Raw genomic sequence first — 25197 nt, 5'->3', positions numbered from 1 at the left:
GGGCGGTGCCTGCCTGGGACCAGCACACACGCACTGCGTACCCTGCGTCCTCTACCCACCCACAGCGTGGGGGACGCCGTCATCCCCCGCAGGCCTCCACCCTCCAGGGGGCGTGAGCGCTGCCACCCATTGGCTGAGGCCGATACCACGCGCCCCGATACCCGGCACAGGAGCCACCTCCCAGAGGCCCCCGGTCCACGCCTCAGTCGGCCTGCGCGCCTCAGCCTGGCGGTTCTACCTCCGAGGGTTCACCCGCCCTTGGTTTTCCTTACACCTTCGCCTTTGGCTCCTTTGACCACTCGAAGCCCCACAGCGGGTTCCAGCGGACTTCACCAGCGGACCCAGAAGTGGTGGGTGAAACACAGCCTCTGTTCCTCCTTGAGCCTGTGGGGAGCTGCTGCCTGCCGCCATCATGGTGAGTTGAAGGAAAGACCTGAGGGGCGAGGCCTGTGGGGTTTTCACCGGTGGGTGAAACCAGGCTGCGCCTTATCCTCGGTTTTCCTGTTTCGGGGCCACCCGCCTGGACGCATTAGGAGCCGTGACCCGCAGGGTGGGGCGAGGCGGCCTGGCAGCAGTGCGGCCCACACACACAGAGAGAGGCAGGCACAGAAGTGGCGGGACAGCGAGCATGGCGTGGGTCCCCAGGACGCGCTGCCTCACAGTTCGCTTGCAAGGGCCACAGCCTTCGTGCAGAACCCATTTCCTGCCCCAGGTTCTCTCCTGGTAGCGATTTGGGGTGTGGGTTCCCCACCCCCACGCGTCCCCACCTCCACTCCTAGGCGCCCTTTCCCCCTCCCCCACTCCCATGCGCCCCCACCCCGCCAACTTCATTTCTGACGCTCTCCCGGTGGCTCTGCAAGATGGCCGCGGGCCTGCTGAGGGACTTGGCTCCCTTCAATTGGGAGGGCCGGAACTTCTTCAGGAAGTGGTTCCCTCCTGGTGCTTGTACTGGGTGGGGTGGGTTGGTGGGGTTTGTGGGGGCCTGAGTGTGCTTGTACTGGGTGGGGTGGGTTGGTGGGGTTTGTGGGGGCCTGAAGGCATGGCCCACTAGCTGAGGGGGCTGGGTGGGAAGTGCCTCTGGTCCTTTCGCGGCTAGCGGCTGCTGGGGACTTGCTGATGGCGGCTCCCTCCTGCGGCGGCGACAGGCACAAAAGCTCACTCGACGCTATCTTTGTGGCAAGAGGTTGGCTTCAGTAGTTACCGTTGAGAATTTTAGAATTTTTAAACTCCAGGCACAATTTTTCCCTTCTAGATAAACCAGGAATCTTTGACAAAATGTCCAATTGGTAGATAATGTTGGGTGTGCATTCCTGCGAGTTTGGTAAATGCCCAGCGTTCGTTGAGCGCCGTCACAGATGTGGCTCTGAATACGCTGACCAAACACTGAGTCAAACACACGTGTTACATGCTCTGTGTGTGTGTGTCTGCATTGATAATTCTGTCTTTTCATTTTTAGAGATAAAAGGAGTTTTACACACGGTTTATATTACCATGTATAAACATTAAATATATATAAGCAACTATTATGTGTCATAAGTGTGCAACATGTTATCCATGCTAATAAAAAGTCACCTTGATTTATAAGTTACAATTATTTACAATAATACTTTTCATTTTTAGAGGTAAAGGGAAGAAATGCTTACAGTTTCATTAGGTTTTTTTCCTGATTATAAAAGTAGTATATTTACTCATTTGAAAACAATCACAGTAAGAAAATAGCAGTCCATCTTAATACCAACACATAAAACCACAGTTAAATTTTGATGCATGAATGCCCTTCCAGCTTATTTTTGTGCGTGTATTGCGATTGCATATAGATAGGCCAACTTTTACAAAAGTCACATAGTACTGCTTAATACTATTTTACAACTTGCAGCTTTCAGTTAATGTGGGTATTATTCTGAAGATAACTTTCAGTATATCATGTTAAAAATTATGCTGTTGTTTTACTGAATTCCCTTATGATGAATACTTTTTCAGTATTGAAACTATCATGGGCTGGGCGCCGTGGTTCACGCCTGTATTCCCAACACTTTGGGAGACTGAGGTGGGCAGATCACTGGAGGTCAGGATTTCGAGAACAGCCTGATTAACATGGTGAAACCCCATCGGTACTAAAAATACGAAAAATTAGCCAGGCATGGTGGCGTGCACTTGTAATCCCAGCTACTCGGGAGGCTGAGGCAGGAGAATCATTTGAACCTGGGAAGCAGGTTGCAGTGAGCTGAGATGGTGCCACTGCATTCCAGCCTAGGCAAGAAAGGGAGACTCAGTCTCAAAAAAAAAAAAAAAAAAAAAAAATGCTGTGAATGTCGTTGTGTAAATTAATCTTGGCACACTTGTACTATTAATTCCTTGAGATGAATTGCTGTAAGTGGCATTGCTGGGTGGAAGTGCTTTGCCATTTCATAACAATTTTAAATTATGCTCCTCATTAGTATAGTGGTGAGTATCCCCCTATCAAATTATGATAGACCTTTTCCAAGGTACTCTTGGTAAAGCATGTGTCAGTATTTTCCCACTGATGGTGGGTAGAGTGATCTCTGTTCCACACCCTTTCTAATGAACGGTATTAGGATTTTTTACATTGTCAACCTAATAGCTGGATAATATTACACTATGTTGATGTGCACTTTTTTAAATCATCAATGAAGTTGATCATTGATCATTAGCTTTTTAAATTTCCTTTTTAATTTTATTTCCCTTATTGACTCATAAAAACTCTGTATTAATACTCGCAGTTGTCATACATAGTGGGAAAATACATATAGTAGTAACGATGAGGAGCCGTGGTGCCCTTACCTTATTCCTATTTTCAGTGGAGATGGCTGTAGTATTTCACTGTAAGCTTAACGATAGGGTAGAATTAGATTGATAGAAAATAAGAATCCTCTATTTCTATTTTACTTGGGTTTTTAAAAGATTGAAAAATGAATGCTGTATTTTATTAAATACTTTTTCAATGATGAATTAAAGTAGCGTATCCTGCGAATGGAGTATTCTTGCATTGCCAATATAAACTATATTCTTTACTACTGGAGTTTTGCATTTGTGTTGAGGAGAGGGTTGGACCATCTTGATGAGGCTTTGTTGCTTATATGCTGTTGACCTTTGTAAAATGCATTGAGAAGTACTTTTTTCCTCTTTGAAAATTGAAGAAAAGAGTTTAAATTTCTTAATCTCTTCTTCTGTGTCTTCTATCTTTACTTCAGGTTTCTGGTATCTGTGTGCACCTCTCTCTGAAACACCACATACACCCAAGTTGCCTGTTTCTTCACAAGTTGAAAAAACTCCCAGGGAAACTAAGCCAAATACCATTGGGTGTTCTTTTTCAAGATTGTTTGGGAAAAATTAAAATTTCTGTACAAGTTGACCATGTCGTTGATTTCAAAATTTATCCCTATAGAGTTTGTGCATAACATTCTTTTGTGACCACGGGCCACAACCCATTTTTCAGGTCTCAATATATATTTTTGCTTTTTCTTGCTTAGTTTTGCAAGGATTGTTTATTGCTTGAATTTCATCCTTCCCGCCCAGCACTCCCTGAGAATCTGCTCTTGGATTAACTTCTGATTTTCACGTCGTATTTTCTTAATTTTAGCATTCTCTTTATTTGTTCCTCTTCCTATTGTTGTGAATGTAACTTTGATGACTGCAAATGATGGGCTTTTTCCTGGCCGGTTTATGTAAATATCAGTTTGCTTACATGTTCACATAGTAATTGCATTAGATAATACTGGCAAAGGAGCTGACGTCGCAGGAGTTTAATGATAATTTTTTCCAGCTTTTAGCTGTCTTTGTCACTTGATTGTCCGTCCGCATATAACAAGAAATGTGCTTGCTAGAAATTTGCAATGAGAGTTGTGTATATGATGGTCTTGAAGCTTACCCCTGTTTACTATTCCAACATTTCTCATTTCAAAATTCACCAACTCACTTGAAGGTATGATTAAGAAAATTACTTCTTTAAAGCAGTTTGTTGGCAGGATGCTATTGACGGTTATGATGGTACTTTCTTTAAAATTAAACTTCAGCTTATCCTAAGCATTCCTTTATATTTTTGACCATAGTTTAGAAATAAGCAAAGGCTATCTATTGATTGTGTTTTTTTTTTATATATATATATGTACATTATATAATTATGTATAAATACACACAGAGTCGGAATTGAACAATCCCTGCTAGTCAAGCCGTGGTAAAAATGAGGTACATTGCCAAAAATGAAGTACATGGCTTACTTTGTTAGCTTTGAGCGCCACCTGCTCGCTGAGGACTAGGACGTGATGGTGACTTGCTTAATTTAAAATGTTGCCACGCTGTTAAAGAGATTCAGTGAATTTTATATGTACGATTCCAGTTAAGCAGGCAGCCAGTTTGTAAGATCCAAGCTAAAGTCAAACTTCTTATAAAGTCAAATGCCTTTTTTCCTCTTTCCCAAACTGAGTATCCATTTTACTAATTATGTATAGAGTATGAGAATCAGAAGAGACACCCGAGGCCTTTTCCGGCCATTTTGTTTTCAAGCAAGGAAACTGAAACTGAGGTCATGAAAAGATTCACTTTCGTGAGCAATGGAAATCAGGTTCTTCCCAAACAAGAATTTTCCTCTTCAATTCTTGTGGCACTGTCACAAGGTTTCTTAACCAGACCCTTTGCAAATTTGGCACCAAATAATTCTTTATTGTAGGAGGCTGTCTTTGCATTGTAGGATGTGCAGTAGTATGCCTGGCCTTCAGCCCATCAGATTCCAGGAATACCTCTCAGTTGTGACAGCCAATCTCTAAACGTCGCTGAATGCCCCTGGGGCTCAAAAATCTTGCCCAGTTGAGAATCAGTGCATTTCCATAACCTGTCATGATCTGACGCAGGTTTCTGCCAGATGTTACATTTCTAAATTAAAATACATCCAAACACTGTGGTGCAGAGACAATACCGTAATATAGCTTGCTTATCAAAGAAAAACATATCCAAAGTTCATCCACAAATCAAGGGGGAGTTGAAAAGGAGAGAAAGAAACTACAAGAGTTTCAGAATTTCTTTTGTTTTGTTTTGTTTTATTCTGTTTGGGATTTCTGAATGAAGTGAGAAGGAATCGGTAAATTGTCTACAGGGAAGGGCAATCTAAGCAGGTTCCCAGTAGTTCAAGATAATGCAGCTTAATGTCATTTGGAAAAAACAATAATGGAAGACATTTTTAGAAAGGAAAAACTTTAAAAATAGTGTTGTAAATTTTTCTTCCACATCATTGTCATGAAATAACGCTGTTAAAGGAAAGAATTAGGAATGAGTTGCAAACCCAAAATAGCAGGTACAAGCACGAAAGAATAGAGAAATGCAGTAACCTCGGCTTTAGTTGATGTGACAATTTAGATTTCGTGTGTAGTAAAGCTGTGTAGACTCAGTAACTTCTAGCATCTAATTAGCGAAGCAGGAACCCACCTTTCTTCTTAACTTCTGTAACATTACTGTGTTGTTCAAAAAGATGTACAGTTTCTTTCGTCTTTTGTTTTCTTTCAGACAGGTGTATGTGTAATAGTTTTGTCTTTTGCAGCTGTTTGTACTTACCTTTTAAAGTCAACAGCACTTCATCAATGATTTTTAAGTTATTGATGTGTCATAGTTTCCTGATGTTTCAATTAGTTCTTAATTAAAATTTTTTTCAAAATAAGTCAGCTAAATAGTGAAGCCAAAAAAGAAACTTGAAAACAAATCGGCTGAAAATAAATTCAAATAACAGGACACTAACTTACATTGGCATTACCACTTTTACCACTTTATACGTACAAAATGAATTCACAGATGTTATCTCATTTCATTCTCAAAGCAGTTTGCCCACACATACGCAGTTGGCAAATAGGTGGCTTTTAACCACTTACCTGTAAGTGACATAAACCTAGATCTCCTGACTAAATTAATTTTTGTTTCACTGTGCTATATTGTTTGTCCAACATATATATTAGTTACGAATACTACTTCAGAAAATTTTACCTTAACCTTAGAGTCAACAGTGGAAAGAATAAAGACAGTTCTGATCAGAATCTAGAAAATTAATGAGTTATATGTATGTGTTTTTTTATCTGAAAATAAAGATGGCATGATTTATATCTATCAGCCCACTGTGAAAATTAGAATTATCAGATGGACTGATTTCGTGTTACTCAGGAAGAAAAATGTTATTTCAAAAGACGCTTTGAACACCCTAGCGTTAGGGAAGAGGATTATAAGAAATTGGTTTAAAACATTGAGGCTTATTTTCTTTCTGGTGCGGCTTTTTTGTTTGTTTGTTTGTTTTGTTTTTGTAAGGTTTATCTTTAGTCTACTCAGTAAAGTGAAAAGTTGTTCATGAATATAGAACAGGATGATTTTAATAACTTTAACTTTTACAAATCTAAACTTTCTAGTTTGGGGTGTCTTTTTTAACTACTTCACAGAGTATTTTCACAAATACTGACTGAGTATTCTTCCACAGCATTATACAAGACTCGGTGATGAGCGGCAGTAGGTTTAAGAAAGTACTATATCCTTTGGTTAAAATTCCATGCTGATGTCCTCTGATTAGTTTAAATCCTGAGCCTGCACTGAGCTGCACTGGTGACTAATTGACAATGAAAGTAATTTATATAAAATATACTTAAAATACAAAAATGATATTTCACATTGTGTATGGGTTTTGCCTGCATATGTAATTATGATGTCTACTTTCCAAATTACAGTCTGCTGCAAATCCTGAGACTCCCAACTCAACCATCTGCAGAGAGGCCAGCACCCAGTCTTCATCAGCTGCCGCTAGCCAAGGCTGGGTCTTACCAGAAGGCAAAATCATGCCAAACACTGTTTTTGTTGGTGGAATTGATGATAGGGTATTGTATTCATACCTCATTTTTACCTTAAAATACATTATGAACAATGGGATTTGGGCCCTGTTACAAACTTAATGTGTTTTTGTACTTCATGGAGGTTTAGAATTGCTTTTAGGTTTGACCCATAGGTACTAAAAATACCTTTGACAAAGAGCTACTGGTCATTTTGGGGATAAATGGGGAAGAAATTTCCCCCTCATGGTAGTAAAATTGTAGTAAAGTTGAAATTTTTGAATGCTGAATTTTTACTCTGACGTTCAATTCTGTTCCATAGACGGATGAAGCTGAGATCAGAAGCTGCTTTGGTAGACACGGTTCAGTGAAAGAAGTGAAGATGATCACGAATCGAAGTGGTGTGTCCAAAGGGTGAGTAATTTTATCAAAAATATCTGAACTCTAGTCCCCTGTTCTATAGGTATGAGACAAGACTTCAAAACTGATATTCTGACCCTTGTATAAATGAAATTGTTGCGGTGTTAATTTCTTTCACGTAGGGGATAAAAGGTTATTACCAGTTCTTTTATTTAATCATTTTTCTAATGTTTGATTTGAAATGTCTGCAATTTTTATTTCATACAGATGAGTTAATCAGTTTTCTCACATAATTGTTTTTTTCATACGCTGCACCGCATCTTAAATTTTAACCACCTTGTCTTAGATAGTAAGTTAAATTCAGGTTCACAGATGTGAACTCTTTGTTAATCAATGAAGTTTTCACACTGCCCTAATCTAGCACATTTTGACATAGTTCTGCTTAAGAAAAAGTAGTATTTGTAGAGGATCTGTCATGTGCATGTTAGCAAATACTTATCATGGTATATTATTCAACTTTGGTCATGATCACTTCTGTATATAGAATAGTAGACGTTCTGAACCATGTACTGTATGATGGTGATTTTATGCTTCATTTATCTGCCTTTATAGCTATGGATTTGTTTCATTTGTTGATGACGTGGATGTCCAGAAGATAGTAGAAGTAAGTAGTCTAATAGAAAAATCTCTTATTTATCTTACTGATACGACGTTGAGTGTTAGTGATATACTCAGACTTGTGTAAAATTTGGAGAAAGCTAGACTTCCTGTTCAAAATCCAAACTCAGAGTAACCTCCCATAACTTGATAGATGCTGTTTATTTTTGACTGGACACCTAGGTTCACGAACTACAGACAGGAAGGGTTGGAGTCAGGGTGATGAAAAGTTTTTGATCAACTTTCACTTGATGCCTCTTGACACTGATTAGAGTGGCAAGGGTAAGTAAGGTAGCTTCATGATGACAAAATTTAATTTGGTGCGTAGTTGTCACTGATCGTCTATGATGATAGGCACTTTAGAAGACGTTAGGTGTTTACCCAAGTCTTGGAAGCTAAGACTTGAAAATGGATTCTAGTTTTGTTACTGTTCTCTTTTCAGTCACAGATACATCTCCAGGGTAAAAAGCTGAAGCTGGGCCCTGCAATCAGGAAACAAAAGTTCTGTGAGTAGGAAAAGAAATTGTTCTTTTTTGACCCGGGTAGCTTTTCAAATAACTAAAAGTAGGCTTTTTTCTTCTTGCTTTTCAAAAAGGTGCTCGTCATGTGCAGCCATGTCCTTTGGTATTTAATCCTCCTCCTCCACCACAGTTTCAGAACGTCTGGAGGAATCCAAACACTGAAACTTGCCTGCAGCCCCTAATCACGCTGAATCCTGTAACTCAGTACGTTCAGGTAAGAACTGCTTATGTTCCTGTTCTCTTGTTTATTGTAGTCATCCTTGCGTCTGTGGAATTGTATCTACACTTTCCATAGTAAGTGGCAATGGAATCCCTGTTTGAACAGTGTGAGTAATGGGAAATTTGTTACTTTTGTTAGAAATTTCTTATTCTTAGTGTTGGTTATTTGAGCTAAAAATCTTGCCAAGTATATATTGGCAAGGCTTTCTCTCAGAAATGACCTCTTTAGACACATGAACAAATCTCTTCCTATCTCTTCCTTTTTCACCCCATATAACTAGTTCCTAAAGTATTTGGAAGCCGCTCTCCTTATGTGTCTGCCTAATTTATTGTTCTCTAAGGTTAGGAGTTAACCCAGCTATTCTTTGCTTGCAATGCTTTCCAGATGCCTCGTCATATAAATTGCTGACTTCTGGATATATTCTGGTTCTGGGATGGGTAGATTTCTGATCTCTTTTACTCTATTTATAAATCCCGTGAGTTTCTGGCATGTCATTTCTCTGATGCTGGTTGCTTTGATATTTAAAGTGGGATTTGACATCCTCTGTCACTTAGTGGTGATAAATAAGGTTTATTTTGTTCTTCGTTCCTTTCATTTCTGTGTGTGTTTAAAAGACCTTTTCTTTGACGGAAAATAAAGTAACAAAATAGTAGTGAAATAGTTCTTCAGTGTCTCTCATTTGTTGATATTTTCCGTGTACTTGAAACGTGTAGGGTACACGTCGTCTTCTTTTTCCTTCTCGGAGCAGTGGCTAGAAGAAAAGCCCTACTTGTTTCTAGCATTTACGGTGAGCCATTACTGAATGTGGGTGTATTCATGAATGCTGCTACCTGTGTGTTTTTAATTAGTAAGTATTTATTGAAACGTCGAGGACATTATACTGTCTCTTTTCCATTTGTGGTGTATATACTGCCCTTACTTTTAGGAAATGAAGTACAGAGAAAGCCGTAACATCTGTCGAAGAACTACAGTATTACCCTATAGTATTGTCAAATACAAAACAGTCTGGAAGTATTTTGCCAAAGAAGGAGCGAATGTATTAACTTAACTTAGGTTGAAATCTGTCTTAATAGAGCCTTATCACCAGTGTAAGAAATAACTTCTGGGTGGGCATAAGTACGCAGTATAAATAAAGTAAACTTTGGCTGGTGCAATAGTCACTTCTTTTGTCATTTGTCTCTTCCTCCTCCCCACCCAAAGGGTAGCGCTTGACAGAGAATGTTTGTTTCTTCATGAAGTCAGTCATTCTTTTAGAATTCTACATTGCTGTGTATAGAAAAGTAATTACTATTTCAAAGTTTTTCGTATTTTTGTTATATTGGGAATGGTAATTCTTTCTAATTAAAAAAAAAATGTTTTACCGTATTAATCCATTCTTTCTGTAAACTTTATTTTCAGGCTTATCCTGCTTACCCAAATTCAGCAGGTCAGGTCATCACTGGATATCAGTTGCTTGTATATAATTATCAGGTAATTGAAGAGGGAGTAAAACGATTTACTTTCAGCTACTATTGAGGCCTCCCACTTGTTTATACAAATTGCCTGAATAGTTTGTCATTTTAAACTAGTGAAATGTACCTAAAATTTAAGAAAACACTTAGAATTAGCGTAATGAAGCCCTCTGTATCGTTTAGAAGTGATGAGAGAGTATTGTGACAGGAGGGTACTTAGCAATAACTTTTCTGTAGAACAATTTCTGAGATTTGTGTTTCCGTCTTTGTTTCAGCATGTATTTTGTTATGTTTGCTGTTGAGGGTACCTAGCGATAACTTTTCTGTAGAACAATTTCTGAGATTTGTGTTTCCGTCTTTGTTTCAGCATGTATTTTGTTCTGTTTGCTGTCTAAGAGCTGAAACATACAGACTGACTTTGCTGAATTTTATAGAGATACAGAGTGAAATAAAAGCTTTACCCAATTCTTAGAGCACGGAATTCCAGTTGTATTTTTATTTTAGCTTGCTGCTTCATGTTAGTAGTTCTCTGGGTGTCGTTTCAACGATACGACTATATCTGTGACCCATAATCATATGTGTGGTAACAAATTCAAAGAATTAATATCTTTGAGAGTTCCACAATGCCATTTCCAGAAAATTGGGGAAAAGGTGAGGTTTTGTATGTAGAAGTAACCACAAGAAACTTCAGGGATTAGAAACCTAAAGTACTTCTTTTTTGTATTCTGTTTCTTTTGTTCTGTTATCCAAGGAGCCAGCATGAGAAGTACTTCAATATTGTGTATCTCATGTGTTTTTGAAAATGTACAGGAATATTTGAATAATTTTGGTTTCCTTTTTTTTTGCTTGCTTTTTTTTTTTTTTTTTTTTTTTTTCCCAAGATGCCACCACAGTGGCCTTTTGGGGAGCAAAGGAGTTATGCTGTACATCAGGTGAAGTGAATGCGCCAAACGTATACTCCCTGTTCTTCCTTGATTTTTTTCTATGTCATATATGCCTGTAAATTTTTTAAATCATTCTTTGTATTAAAGTGGCACGTTTTGTTACTTTCTTTTAACCCAATTATAAACTCCTATGGGAGCAACAGTGCCTTTTTCTCTCCCAGGTTTTTGCATGCTTAAGCAGTGGCTGGTCCACATAATGATAAGAATTCAGTTACTTTTTGATAGACTATACAATCCATGAAAGGTAGTATTAATGTGGCTTTAGAATGAGCATGTATCTGCCTGGAATCTGCCTCTGGCTTTACCCTCCGTAAGAAAAATCTGTTAAAGAGAAACAGAAATGTTTTGCTATTAATTACTCTTAAATAAGAATAGGAAGAAAAAAGAGTATTACCTCTAAATCAGCCGAACTGCTTTCCCCCCATATAACTAGTTCCGAAAATATTTGAAAGCAGCTGTCTTCATGTGTCTGCCTAGTTTATTCTTCTCTAAGGTTAGCAGTTCATCCAGCTATTCTTTACTTGCAATGATATCCAGATGCCTCCTCATGGAGATTGCTGACTTCTGGATATATTCTGGTTCTGGAATGGGTAGATTTCTAATGTGTTTTACTATATTTATAAATCCCGTGAGTGTCTGGCATGTAATTTCTCTGATCCTGGTTACCTTGATATGTAAAGTAGGATTTGACATACTCTGTCACTTACTGGCGATAAGTAACGTTTATTTTCTTTTTAGTTTGTTTTATTCATGTCTTAGTTTAAAAGACATTTTCTTTGATGGAAAATAAAGTAAGAAAATAGTGGTGAAATAGTTCTTCAGTGTCTCTCGTTTGTTGACATTTTCCATGTACTTGAAACAGGTAGGGTATACCTCTGCCTCTTTTTCGTCCTCTGAGCGATGGCTAGAAAAAAAGCCCTGTTTCTCACATTTACTGTGAGCCATTCTGTAATCTGGGTGTATTCATGTGTCATGCTGCGTATGTGTTTTCAGTCGGTAAGTATTTATTGAAACGTAGAAGACATTATACTGTCTCTTTTCCAGTTGCGGATTATATACTGCCCTTAGTTTTTTGAAATGAAGTACAGAAAAAGCCATAACGTTTGTAGGAGAACTTCATAATTCCCTATAATATTGTCAGATACGAAACCCTTTAGAAGTATTTTAACAAAGAAACAGCAAATGCATTAATTTAACTTACATTGAAGTCTGTCTTAATAGAGCCTTATCACCAGCGTAAAAAATAACTTCTGGGTGGGCATAAGTACACAGTATAAATAAGGTAAACCTGTCTGGCGAAATAGTCACTTCTTTTGTCATTTGTCTGTTCCCCCTCCCCACCCAAAGGGCAGCACTTGACAGACTCTTTCTTTCTTCATAAAATCAGTCACTCATTTAGAATTCTGCAACGCTGTATGTAGAAAAATAATGTTTTAAAACTATTTCATAGTTTTTTATATTGGGAATAGTATTTCTAATTAACAAAATGTTTTATCATATTCGTTCATTCTTACTGTAAACTTTATTTTTAGGCACATCCTACTTACCCAAATTCAGCAGTTCACGTCATCACTGGATATCATTTGCCTGTGTATAATTATCAGGTAATTTAAGAGGGAGTAAAATGATTTACTTTCAGATACTATTGAGCCCTTTTTTTGTACAAATTGCTTGAATAGTTTGCCATTTTAAAGTAGTGAAATGTACCTAAAATTTACGACAACACTTAGAATTAGTCTAGAATGAAGGCCTCTGTATTATTTAGAAGTAATTGCGTTACATTTTGACACGAATGTACTTAGCAAAAACTTTACTGTAGAACAGGTTTTTGAGATGTGGTGTCCCTTTCTATATTGTAGCATGTTTATTTTCATCTTGCTGTCAAATAGCTGAAACATCCAGACTGACTTTTATCAATTTTTTAGAAAGACAGAGTGAAATAAAATTACTACCCACCTTTTAGAGCACAGAATTTGAATTATATTTGTATTTTAGCTGGCTGCTTCACATTAGTCGTCCTCTGGGTCTCTTTTCATAGCCGTGACTGTATATATGACCCATAATCATATCTATGGTAATCAATTCCAAGAACTAATATCCTTGAGATTTCCACAATACCAACCCCAGAAAATTGGGAAAAAGTTGAGGTTTTACATACAGAGGTAACATCAAAAACGTCAGGGATTAGAAACCTAAAGTAATTCTTTTTTCCGTTCTGTTTCTTTTATTAGAAGAACAAATTAAAGGAGCCAGCATATGTTCTTCAATATTGTGTATCTTAAGTGTTTTTGAAAATGTGAAGGAATATTTGAATGATTTTTGTTTCCTGTCTCTACTAAAAGTACAAAAAATTTTGCCAGGCGTGGTGGCGCACACTTGTAATCCCAGCTACTCGGGAGGCTGAGGCAGCAGAATCACTTGATCTTGGGATGCAGATTGCTGTGAGGTGGGATTGTGCCACTGCACTCCAGCCTAGGCTGCAAAGAGAGACTCAGTCTCAAAAAAAAAAAAAGATGCTATGAATATCTTTGTGTAAATATCTTGGCACGCTTGTACTATTAATTTCTTGAGATGAATTGCTATGAATATCTTTGTGTAAATATCTTGGCACGCTTGTACTATTAATTTCTTGAGATGAATTGCTATCAGTGGAATTGCTAGGTGAAAGCACTTTGCCCCTTTTATAACAATTTTATAACTAATTCTCCTTTTTAGTATACTGGTGAGTATCCCCGCTTATCAAATTATGATACACCTTTTCCATAGTACTCTTGGTAAATCACGTATTAGTGTTTTCTCACTGATGGTGTGTAGAATGCTGTCTTTTCCACACCCATTCCAGTGAAAGTTATTAGTATTTTTTAAATTGTCAGCCTAATAGCCGGAAAATACTACATTATGTTGATGGGCACTTTTTAAAATCATCGTTGAAGTTGATCATTGATGTTTAGCTTTTTAAATTACCTTCTTAATTTTATTTTTCTTACTGATTCATAAAAAGCTTTTTGTTAGTATTCACTATTCTAATACTAATAGTATTCACTATTAGTTATACATAGTGGAAAAAACATATAGGAGTGATAAGGAGGTGACCTGGTGCCCTTACCTTATCCCTAATTTCAATTGAGTTGACTCAACTAGTTCACTTGTAAGCTTGATGATAGGGTAGAATGAGATTGATCGAAAAGAAGATTCCTCTTTCTCTGAAATTTGACTTGGGGTTTTAAAAAATTTAAAAATGAGTGCTGTATTTTATCAATTGATTTTCAGTGGTGAATTAAAGTAATGTATCCTGCAAATGGAGTATTCTTGCATTCCCAATATAAACTTAGACTCTTTATATACGGCTGGAATTTCCCATTTGTGTTGAGGGCAGGGATGGATCATCTGGATGAGGCTTTGTTACTTATATGCTTTTAGCTTTGTAAAATGCGTTGAGAAATACTTTCTTCCTCTTTGAAAACAGTTTCTGCATAGCACTCTTTTATTATCTGTGGCCACAACCCATTTTTCAGGTCTCATATATACTTTTGCTTTCTTGTGTTTTCTCGCTTTGTTTTGCCAGGATTGTTTGTTGCTCGAATTTCATCCTCCCCACGCACCACTCCCCGAGAATCTGCTCTTGGATTTACTTAAGGTTTTCATTCTGATTTTCACGTCATATTTTCTTAATTTTATCACTCTCTTTATTTGCTCCTCTTCCTATTGCTGTGAATGTAACTTTGCTGACTACAGATGATAGGCTTTTTCCTGATCAGTTTATGTAAATATTTATTCCTATAGAAAAATAATATATATAATATAAATTTATTCCTATAGAGATTGCACGTAGCATTCTTTTGTAACCGCTGGCCACGACTCATTTTTCAGGTCTCGTATATATTTTTGCTTTTTCTTGCATAGTTTTGCAAGGATTGCGTATTGCTTGAATTTCATCCTTCCCACGCAGCACTCCCCAAGAATCTGCTGCTGCATTAACTTCTGATTTTCCCGTCATATTTTCTTAATTTTAGCATTGTCTTTATTTGCTCCTCTTCCTGTTGCTGTGAATGTAACTTTGATGACTACAAATTCTAGCCTTTTTCCTGGCCAGTTTATGTAAATATCAATTTGCTTACATGTTCACTTAGTAATTGCATTAGATAATACTGGCAAAGGAGCTGACATCGCTGGAGTTTAATGATAATTTTCTCCAGCTTTTAGCTGTCTTTGTCACTTGATTGTCTGCATATAACAAGGAATACGCTTGCTAGAAATCACAGTGAGAGTTGTGTATATGATGGTTTTGAAGCTCACCCGTTTACTATTCCAACATTTCTCACTTCAGAATTCACCAACTCACTTGAAGGTATGATTAAGAAAATTACTTCTTTAATGCAGTTGGTTTGCGGGATGCTATTGACAGTTACGATGGTACTTTCTTTAAAATTAAACTTTAGCTTATCCTAAGCATTCCTTTATATTTTTGGCCATAGTTTAGAAAAAACCAAAGGCTATCTATTGATTGTGGATTTATATATATACATATATATATATACACATATAAAATATTTATATATAAATAAATATATTATATATAAAAATAGATGTAGAAAATATTTATATATAACATTTATGTGAAATATATATAACATTTATATAATATTTATATATATAACATTTATATAATATATATAATTATAGGTATATATATAATTTTTATATACACATAATATTTGTATAGATATATAATATTTATATAGATATATATACCTTACATAATTATGTATAAATACACACAGAGTCGGAATTGAACAATCCCTGCTAGTCAAGCCATGGTAAAAATGAGGTACATTGCAAAAAATGAAGTACGTGGCTTACTTTGTTAGCTTTGAGCGCCACCTGCTCGCTGAGGACTAGGACGTGATGGTGACTTGCTTAATTTAAAATGTTAGCACGCTGTTAAAGAGATTCAGTGAATTTTATATGTACGATTCCAGTTAAGCAGGCAGCCAGTTTGTAAGATCCAAGCTAAAGTCAAACTTCTTATAAAACCAAATGCCTTTTTTCCTCTTTACCAAACTAAGTATCCATTTTACTATTTGTGAATAGAGTATGAGAATCAGAAGAGACACCCGAGGCCTTTTCCGGCCATTTCGTTTTCAAGCAAGGAAACTGAAACTGAGGTCATGAAAAGATTCACTTTCGTGAGCAATGGAAATCAGGTTCTTCCCAAACAAGAATTTTCCTCTTCAGTTCTTGTGTCACTGTCACAAGGTTTCTTAACCAGACCCTTTGCAAATTTGGCACCAAATAATTCTTTATTGTAGGAGGCTGTCTTTGCATTGTAGGATGTGCAGTAGTATGCCTGGCCTTCAGCCCATCAGATTCCAGGAATACCTCTCAGTTGTGACAGCCAATCTCTAAACGTCGCTGAATGCCCCTGGGGCTCAAAAATCTTGCCCAGTTGAGAATCAGTGCATTTCCATAACCTGTCATGATCTGACGCAGGTTTCTGCCAGATGTTACATTTCTAAATTAAAATACATCCAAACACTGTGGTGCAGAGACAATACCGTAATATAGCTTGCTTATCAAAGAAAAACATATCCAAAGTTCATCCACAAATCAAGGGGGAGTTGAAAAGGAGAGAAACTACAAGAGTTTCAGAATTTCTTTTGTTTTGTTTTATTTTATTCTGTTTGGGATTTCTGAATGAAGTGAGAAGGAATCGGTAAATTGTCTATAGGGAAGGGCAATCTAAGCAGGTTCCCAGTAGTTCAAGATAATGCAGCTTAATGTCATTTGGAAAAAACAATAATGGAAGACATTTTTAGAAAGGAAAAACTTTAAAAATAGTGTTGTAAATTTTTCTTCCACATCACTGTCATGAAATAACGCTGTTAAAGGAAAGAATTAGGAATGAGTTGCAAACCCAAAATAGCAGGTACAAGCACGAAAGAATAGAGAAATGCAGTAACCTCGGCTTTAGTTGATGTGACAATTTAGATTTCGTGTGTAGTAAAGCTGCGTAGAATCAGTAACTTCTAGCATCTAATTAGACTCAGTAACTTCTAGCATCTAATTACCAAAGCAGGAACCCACTTTTCTTATTAACTTTGATAACATTATTGTGTTGTTCAAAAAGATACACAGTTTCTTTCGTCTTTTGTTTTCTTTCAGACTGGTGTATGTGTAATAGTTTTGTCTTTTGCAGCTTTTTGTACTTACCTTTTAAAGTCAGCAGCACTTCATCAATGATTTTTAAGTTAATGATGTGTCATAGTTTCCTGATGTTGTTTCAATTAGTTCTTAATTAAAATTTTTTTCAAAATAAGTCAGCTAAATAGTGAAGCCAAAAAAGAAACTTGAAAACAAATCGGCTGAAAATAAATTCAAATAACAGGACACTAACTTACATTGGCATTACCACTGTTACCACTTTATACATACAAAATGAATTCACAGAGGTTATCTCATTTCATTCTCAAAGCAGTTTGCCCACAGATACATAGCTGGTAAGTAAGTAGGTGGCTTATAACCACTTACCTGTAAGGGACATAAACCTAGATCTCCTGACTAAATTAATTTTTGTTTCACTGTGCTATATTGTTTGTCCAACATATATATTAGTTATGAATACTACTTCAGAAAATTTTACATTAACCTTAGAGTCAACAGTGGAAAGAATAAAGACAGTTCTGATCAGAATCTAGAAAATGAATGAGTTATATGTATGTGTTTTTTTAATCTGAAAATAAAGATGGTATGATTTATATCTATCAGCCCACTTTGAAAACTAGAATTATCAGTCGGACTGATTTCGTGTTACTCAGGAAGAAAAGTGTTATTTCAAAAGATGCTTTGAACACCCTAGCGTTAGCGAAGAGGATTATAAGAAATTGATTTAACACATTGAGGCTTATTTTCTTTTTGGTGCGGGGTCTTTTTTTTTTTTTTTAAGGTTTATCTTCAGTATACTCAGTAAAGTGAAAAGTTGTTTATGAATGTAGAACAGGATGATTTTTTAAAAAATTTGTTCATTCATTTATTTATTATTATTATACTTTAGGTTTTAGGGTACATGTGCGCAATGTGCAGGTTAGTTACATATGTATACTTGTGCCATGCTGGTGCGCTGCACCCACTAACTCGTCATCTAGCATTAGGTATATCTCCCAATGCTATGCCTCTCCCCTCCCCCCACCCCACAACAGTCCCCAGAGTCTGATGTTCCCCTTCCTGTTTCCATGTGTTCTCATTGTTCAATTCCCACCTATGAGTGAGAATATGCGGATTTTGGTTTTTTGTTCTTGGCGATAGTTTACTGAGAATGATGATTTCCAATTTCGTCCATGTCCCTACAAAGGACATGAACTCATCATTTTTTATGGCTGCATAGTATTCCATGGTGTATGTGTGCCACATTTTCTTAATCCAGTCTATCCTTGTTGGACATTTGGGTTGGTTCCAAGTCTTTGCTATTGTGAATAATGCCACCATAAACAGACACGTGCTTGTGTCTTTATAGCAGCATGATTTATAGTCCTTTGGGTGTATACCCAGTAATGGGATGGCTGGGTCAAATGGAATTTCTAGTTCTAGATCCCTGAGGAATCGCCACACTGACTTCCACAAGGGTTGAACTAGTTTACAGTCCCACCAACAGTGGAAAAGTTTTCCTATTTCTCCACATCGTCTCCAGCTCCTGTTGTTTCCTGACTTCTTAATGATTGCCATTCTAACTGGTGTGAGATGGTATCTCATTGTGGTTTTGATTTGCATTTCTCTGATGGCCAGTGATGGTGAGCATTGTTTCATGTGTTTTTTGGCTGCATATATGTCTTCTTTTGAGAAGTGTCTGTTCATGTCCTTCGCGCGCTTTTTGATGGGGTTGTTTGTTTTTTTCTTGTAAATTTGTTTGGGTTCATTGTAGATTCTGGATATTAGCCCTTTGTCAGATGAGTAGGTTGCGAAAATTTTCTCCCATTTTGTAGGTTGTCTGTTCACTCTGATGGTAGTTTCTCTTGCTGTGCAGAAGCTCTTTAGTTTAATTAGATCCCGTTTGTCAATTTTGGCTTTTGTTGCCATTGCTTTTGGTGTTTTAGACATGAAGTCCTTGCCCATGCCTATGTCCTGAATGGTAATGCCTAGGTTTTCTTCTAGGGTTTTGATGGTTTTAGGTCTAATGTTTAAGTCTTTAATCCATCTTGAATTGATTTTTGTGTAAGGTGTAAGGAAGGGATCCAGTTTCAGCTTTCTACATATGGCTAGCCAGTTTTCCCAGCACCATTTATTAAATAGGGAATCCTTTCCCCATTGCTTGTTTTTCTCAGGTTTGTCAAAGATCAGATAGTTGTAGATATGCAGCGTTATTTCTGAGGGCTCTGTTCTATTCCATTGATCTATATCTCTGTTTTGGTACCAGTACCATGCTGTTTTGGTTACTGTAGCCTTGTAGTATAGTTTGAAGTCAGGTAGTGTGATGCCTCCAGCTTTGTTCTTTTGACTTGGTGATGCGGGCTCTTTTCTGGTTCCATATGAACTTTAAAGTAGTTTTTTCCAGTTCTGTGAGGAAAGTCATTGGTAGCTTGATGGGGATGGCATTGAATCTGTAAATTACCTTGGGCAGTATGGCCATTTTCATGATATTGATTCTTCCTACCCATGAGCATGGAATGTTCTTCCATTTGTTTGTATCCTCTTTTATTTCCTTGAGCAGTGGTTTGTAGTTCTCCTTGAAGAGGTCCTTCACGTCCCTTGTAAGTTGGATTCCTAGGTATTTTATTCTCTTTGAAGCAATTGTGAATGGGAGTTCCCTCATGATTTGGTTCTCTGTTTGTCTGTTGTTGGTGTATAAGAATGCTTGTGATTTTTGTACATTGATTTTGTATCCTGAGACTTTGCTGAGGTTGCTTATCAGCTTAAGGAGATTTTGGGCTGAGACAGTGGGGTTTTCTAGATATACAATCATGTCGTCTGCAAACAGGGACAATTTGACTTCCTCTTTTCCTAATTGAATATCCTTTATTTCCTTCTCCTGCCTCATTGCCCTGGCCAGAACTTCCAACACTATGTTGAATAGGAGTGGTGAGAGAGGGCATCCCTGTCTTGTGCCAGTTTTCAAAGGGAATGCTTCCAGTTTTTGCCCATTCAGTATGATATTGGCTGTGGGTCAATATTGTCATAGATAGCTCTTATGATTTTGAGATACGTCCCATCAATACCTAATTTATTGAGAGTTTTTAGCATGAACGGTTGTTGAATTTTGTCAAAGGCCTTTTCTGCATCTATTGAGATAATCATGTGGTTTTTGTCTTTGGTTCTGTTTATATGCTGGATTACATTTATTGATTTGCGTATATTGAACCAGCCTTGCATCCCAGGGGTGAAGCCCACTTGATCATGGTGGATAAGCTTTTTGATGTGCTGCTGGATTCGGTGTGCCAGTATTTTATTGAGGATTTTTGCATCAGTGTTCATCAAGGATATTGTTCTAAAATTCTCTTTTTTGGTTGTGTCTCTGCCCGGCTTTGGTATCAGGATGATGCTGGCCTCATAAAATGAGTTAGGGAGGAATCCCTCTTTTTCTATTGGTTGGAATAGTTTCAGAAGGAATGGTACCAGTTCTTCCTTGTACCTCCGGTAGAATTTGGCTGTGAATCCATCTGGTCCTGGACTCTTTTTGGTTGGTAAGGTATTGATTATTGCCACAATTTCAGATCCTGTTATTGGTCTATTCAGAGATTCAACTTCTTCCTGGTTTAGTCTTGGGACAGTGTATGTGTCGAGGAATTTATCCATTTCTTCTAGATTTTCTAGTTTATTTGTGTAGAGCTGTTTGTAGTATTCTCTGATGGTAGTTTGTATTTCTGTGGGATCGGTGGTGATACCCCCTTTATCATTTTTTATTGCATCTATTTGATTCTTCTCTGTCGATTTTGTTGATCCTTTCAAATTTCTTTTGAAATTTCTAGGAATTGAAATACAAATTCCTTTTGTATTTCTGTGGGATCGGTGGTGATATCCCCTTTATCATTTTTTTATTGCATCTATCTGATTCTTCTCTGTCAATTTTGTTGATCCTTTCAAAAAACCAGCTCCTGGATTCATTAATTTTTTGAAGGGTTTTTTTGTGTCTCTATTTCCTTCAGTTCTGCTCTGATTTTAGTTATTTCTTGCCTTCTGCTAGCTTTTGAATGTGTTTGCTCTTGCTTTTCTAGTTCTTTTAATTGTGATGTTAGGGTGTCAATTTTGGATCTTTCCTGCTTTCTTTTGGGGGCATTTAGTGCTATAAATTTGCCTCTACACACTGCTTTGAATGCATCCCAGAGATTCTGGTATGTTGTGTCTTGGTTCTCGTTGGTTTCAAAGAACATCTTTATTTCTGCCTTCATTTCGTTATGTACCCAGTAGTCATTCAGGAGCAGGTTGTTCAGTTTCCATGTAGTTGAGCGGTTTTGAGTGAGATTCTTAATCCTGAGTTCTAGCTTGATTGCACTGTGATCTGAGAGATAGTTTGTTATAATTTCTGTTCTTTTACATTTACTGAGGAGAGCTTTACTTCCAAGTATGTGGTCAGTTTTGGAATAGGTGTGGTGTGGTGCTGAAAAAAAGGTATATTCTGTTGATTTGGGGTGGAGAGTTCTGTAGATGTCTATTAGGTCCGCTTGGTGCAGAGCTGAGTTCAATTCCTGGGTATCCTTGTTGACTTTCTGTCTCGTTGATGTGTCTAATGTTGACAGTGGGGTGTTAAAGTCTCCCATTATTAATGTGTGGGAGTCTAAGTCTCTTTGTAGGTCACTCAGGACTTGCTTTATGAATCTGGGTGCTCCTGTATTGGGTGCATGTATATTTAGGATAGTTAGCTCTTCTTGTTGAATTGATCCCTTTACCATTATGTAATAGCCTTCGTTGTCTCTTTTGATCTTTGTCGGTTTAAAGTCTGTTTTATCAGAGACTAGGATTGCAACCCCTGCCTTTTTTTGTTTTCCATTTGCTTGGTAGATCTTCCTCCATCCTTTTATTTTGAGCCTATGTGTGTCTCTGCACGTGAGATGGGTTTCCTGAATACAGCACACTGATGGGTCTTGACCCTTTATCCAGTTTGCCAGTCTTGTGTCTTTTAATTGGAGCATTTCGTCCATTTACATTTAAAGTTAATATTGTTATGTGTGAATTTGATCCTGTCATTATGATGTTAGCTGGTTTATTTTGCTCGTTAGTTGATGCAGTCTCTTCTTAGTCTCGATGGTCTTTACATTTTGGCATGATTTTGCAGCGGCTGGTACCGGTTGTTCTTTCCACGTTTCGCACTTCCTTCAGGAGCTCTTTTAGGGCAGGCCTGGTGGTGACAAAATCTCTCAGCAGTTGCTTGTCTGTAAAGTATTTTATTTCTCCTTCACTTAGGAAGCTTAGTTTGGCTGGATATGAAATTCGGGGCTGAAAATTCTTTTCTTTAAGAATGTTGAATATTGGCCCCCACTCTCTTCTGGCTTGTAGAGTTTCTGCCGAGAGATCCGCTGTTAGTCTCATGGGCCTCCCTTTGAGAGTAACCCAACCTTTCTCTCTGGCTGCCCTTAACATTTTTTCCTTCATTTCAACTTTGGTGAATCTGACAATTATGTGTCTTGGAGTTAGTTGCTCTTCTCGAGGAGTATCTTTGTGGCGTTCTCTGTATTTCCTGAATCTGAATGTTGGCCTGCCTTGCTAGATTGGGGAAGTTCTCCTGGATAATATCCTGCAGAGTGTTTTCCAACTTGGTTCCATTCTCCCCGTCACTTTCAGGTACACCAATCAGACGTAGATTTGGTCTTTTCACATAGTCCCATATTTCTCGGAGGCTTTGCTCGTTTCTGTTTATTCTTTTTTCTCTAAACTTCCCTTCTCGCTTCATCTCATTCATTTCATCTTCCATCGCTGATACCCTTTCTTCCATTTGATCGCATCGGCTCCTGAGGCTTCTGCATTCTTCACGTAGTTCTCGAGCCTTGGTTTTCAGCTCCATCAGCTCCTTTAAGCACTTCTCTGTATTGGTTATTCTAGTTATACATTCTTCTAAATTTTTTTCAAAGGCTTCAACTTCTTTGCCTTTGGTTTGAATATCCTCCCGTAGCTCAAGAGTAATTTGATCGTCTGAAGCCGCCTTCTCTCAGCTCGTCAAAGTCATTCTCCGTCCAGCTTTGTTGCGTTGCTGGTGAGCAACTGCGTTCCTTTGGAGGAGCAGGAGAGGCCCTCTGCTTTTTAGAGTTTCCAGTTTTTCTGCTCTGTTTTTTCCCCATCTGTATGGTTTTGTCTACTTTTGCTCTTTGATGATGGTGATGTACAGATGGGTTTTTGGTGTGGATGTCCTTTCTGTTTGTTAGTTTTCCTTCTAACAGACAGGACCCTCAGCTGCAGGTCTGTTGGAGTACCCGGCCGTGTGAGGTGTCAGTCTGCCCCTGCTGGGGGGTGCCTCCCAGTTAGGCTGACCGGGGGTCAGGGTCAGGGACCCACTTGAGGAGGCAGTCTGCCCGTTCTCAGATCTCCAGCTGCATGCTGGGAGAACCACTGCTCTCTTCAAAGCTGTCAGACAGGGACATTTAGGTCTGCAGAAGTTACTGCTGTCTTTTTGTTTGTCTGTGCCCTGCCCCCAGAGGTGGAGCCTACAGAGGCAGGCAGGCCTCCTTGAGCTGTGGTGGGCTCCACCCAGTTCGAGCTTCCCAGCTGCTGTGTTTACCGAAGCAAGCCTGGGCAATGGTGGGCGCCCCTCCCCCAGCCTCGCTGCCGCCTTGCAGTTTGATCTCAGACTGCTGTGCTAGCAATCAGTGAGACTCCGTGGGCGTAGGACCCTCTGAGCCAGGTGCGGGATATAATCTCCTGGTGCACCGTTTTTTAAGCCCGCCGGAAAAGCGCAGTATTCGGGTGGGAGTGACCCAATTTTCCAGGTGCCGTCTGTCACCCCTTTCTTTGACTACGAAAGGGAACTCCATGACCCGTTGCGCTTCCCGAGTGAGGCAGTGCCTCGCCCTTCTTCAGCTCGCGCACAGCGCGCGCACCCACTGACCTGCGCCCACTGTCTGGCACTCCCTAGTGAGATGAACCCAGTACCTCAGGTGGAAATGCAGAAATCACCCGTCTTCTGCATCGCTCACGCTGGGAGCTGTAGACCGGAGCTGTTCCTATTCGGCCATCTTGGCTCCTCCCCTAAATTTTCAACTCAGGATGATTTTAATAACTTTAACTTTTACAAATCTAAACTTTCTAGTTTTGGGTGTCTTTTTTAACTACTTCACAGAGTATTTTCACAAATACTGACTGAGTATTCTTCCACAGCATTATACAAGACTCGGTGATGAGCGACACTAGGTTTAAGAAAGTACTATATCCTTTGGTTAAAATTCCATGCCGATGTCCTCTGATTAGTTTAAATCCTGAGCCTGAACTGAGCTGCACTGGTGACTAATTTACAATGAAAGTAATTTATATAAAATATACGTAAAATACAAAATGATATTTCACATTGTGTATGGGTTTTGCCTGCATACGTAATTATGATGTCTACTTTCCAAATTACAGTCTGCTGCAAATCCTGAGACTCCCAACTCAACCATCTGCAGAGAGGCCAGCACCCAGTCTTCATCAGCTGCGGCTAGCCAAGGCTGGGTCTTACCAGAAGGCAAAATCATGCCAAACACTGTTTTTGTTGGTGGAATTGATGATAGGGTATTGTATTCATACCTCATTTTTACCTTAAAATACATTATGAACAATGGGATTTGGGCCCTGTTACAAACTTAATGTGTTTTTGTACTTCATGGAGGTTTAGAATTGCTTTTAGGTTTGACCCATAGGTACTAAAAATATCTTTGACGAAGAGCTACTGGTCATTTGGGGATAAATGGGGAAAAAATTTCCCCCTCATGGTAGTAAAATTGTAGTAAAGTTGAAATTTTTGAATGCTGAATTTTTACTCTGACGTTCCATTCTGTTCCATAGACGGATGAAACTGAGATCAGAAGCTGCTTTGGTAGATACGGTTCAGTGAAAGAAGTGAAGATAATCACAAATCGAAGTGGTGTGTCCAAAGGGTGAGTAATTTTATCAAAAATATCTGAACTCTAGTCCCCTGTTCTATAGGTATGAGACAAGACTTCAAAACTGATATTCTGACCCTTGTATAAATGAAATTGTTTGCGGTGTTAATTTCTTTCACGTAGGGGATAAAAGGTTATTACCAGTTCTTTTATTTAATCATTTTTCTAATGTTTGCTT

General features: G+C 38.3%; 1 protein-coding gene across 1 annotated transcript in view; it reads left to right on the top strand.

The window, feature by feature from the left end:
- Positions 1-233: 233 nt before the first annotated feature.
- The window catches only part of LOC129025945 (deleted in azoospermia protein 1-like), a 43115-nt gene continuing 18151 nt past the window's right edge, over positions 234-25197 (top strand). The window contains exons 1-10 of the mRNA XM_054473490.2: positions 234-415; positions 6714-6860; positions 7135-7226; positions 7785-7836; positions 8272-8335; positions 8425-8564; positions 9969-10040; positions 12498-12569; positions 24502-24648; positions 24922-25013. Coding sequence (XP_054329465.2) covers positions 413-415; positions 6714-6860; positions 7135-7226; positions 7785-7836; positions 8272-8335; positions 8425-8564; positions 9969-10040; positions 12498-12569; positions 24502-24648; positions 24922-25013 — 881 coding nt within the window. The 5' untranslated portion in view covers positions 234-412. The remainder of the gene's footprint in view (positions 416-6713; positions 6861-7134; positions 7227-7784; positions 7837-8271; positions 8336-8424; positions 8565-9968; positions 10041-12497; positions 12570-24501; positions 24649-24921; positions 25014-25197) is intronic.

The sequence above is a fragment of the Pongo pygmaeus genome, chromosome Y (genome assembly GCF_028885625.2).
Source record: "Pongo pygmaeus isolate AG05252 chromosome Y, NHGRI_mPonPyg2-v2.0_pri, whole genome shotgun sequence".
Taxonomy (NCBI): Eukaryota; Metazoa; Chordata; class Mammalia; order Primates; family Hominidae; genus Pongo; species Pongo pygmaeus.
The sequence above is the reverse complement of the archived record's forward strand: the minus strand, read 5'-3'. Positions and strand labels throughout refer to the sequence as shown.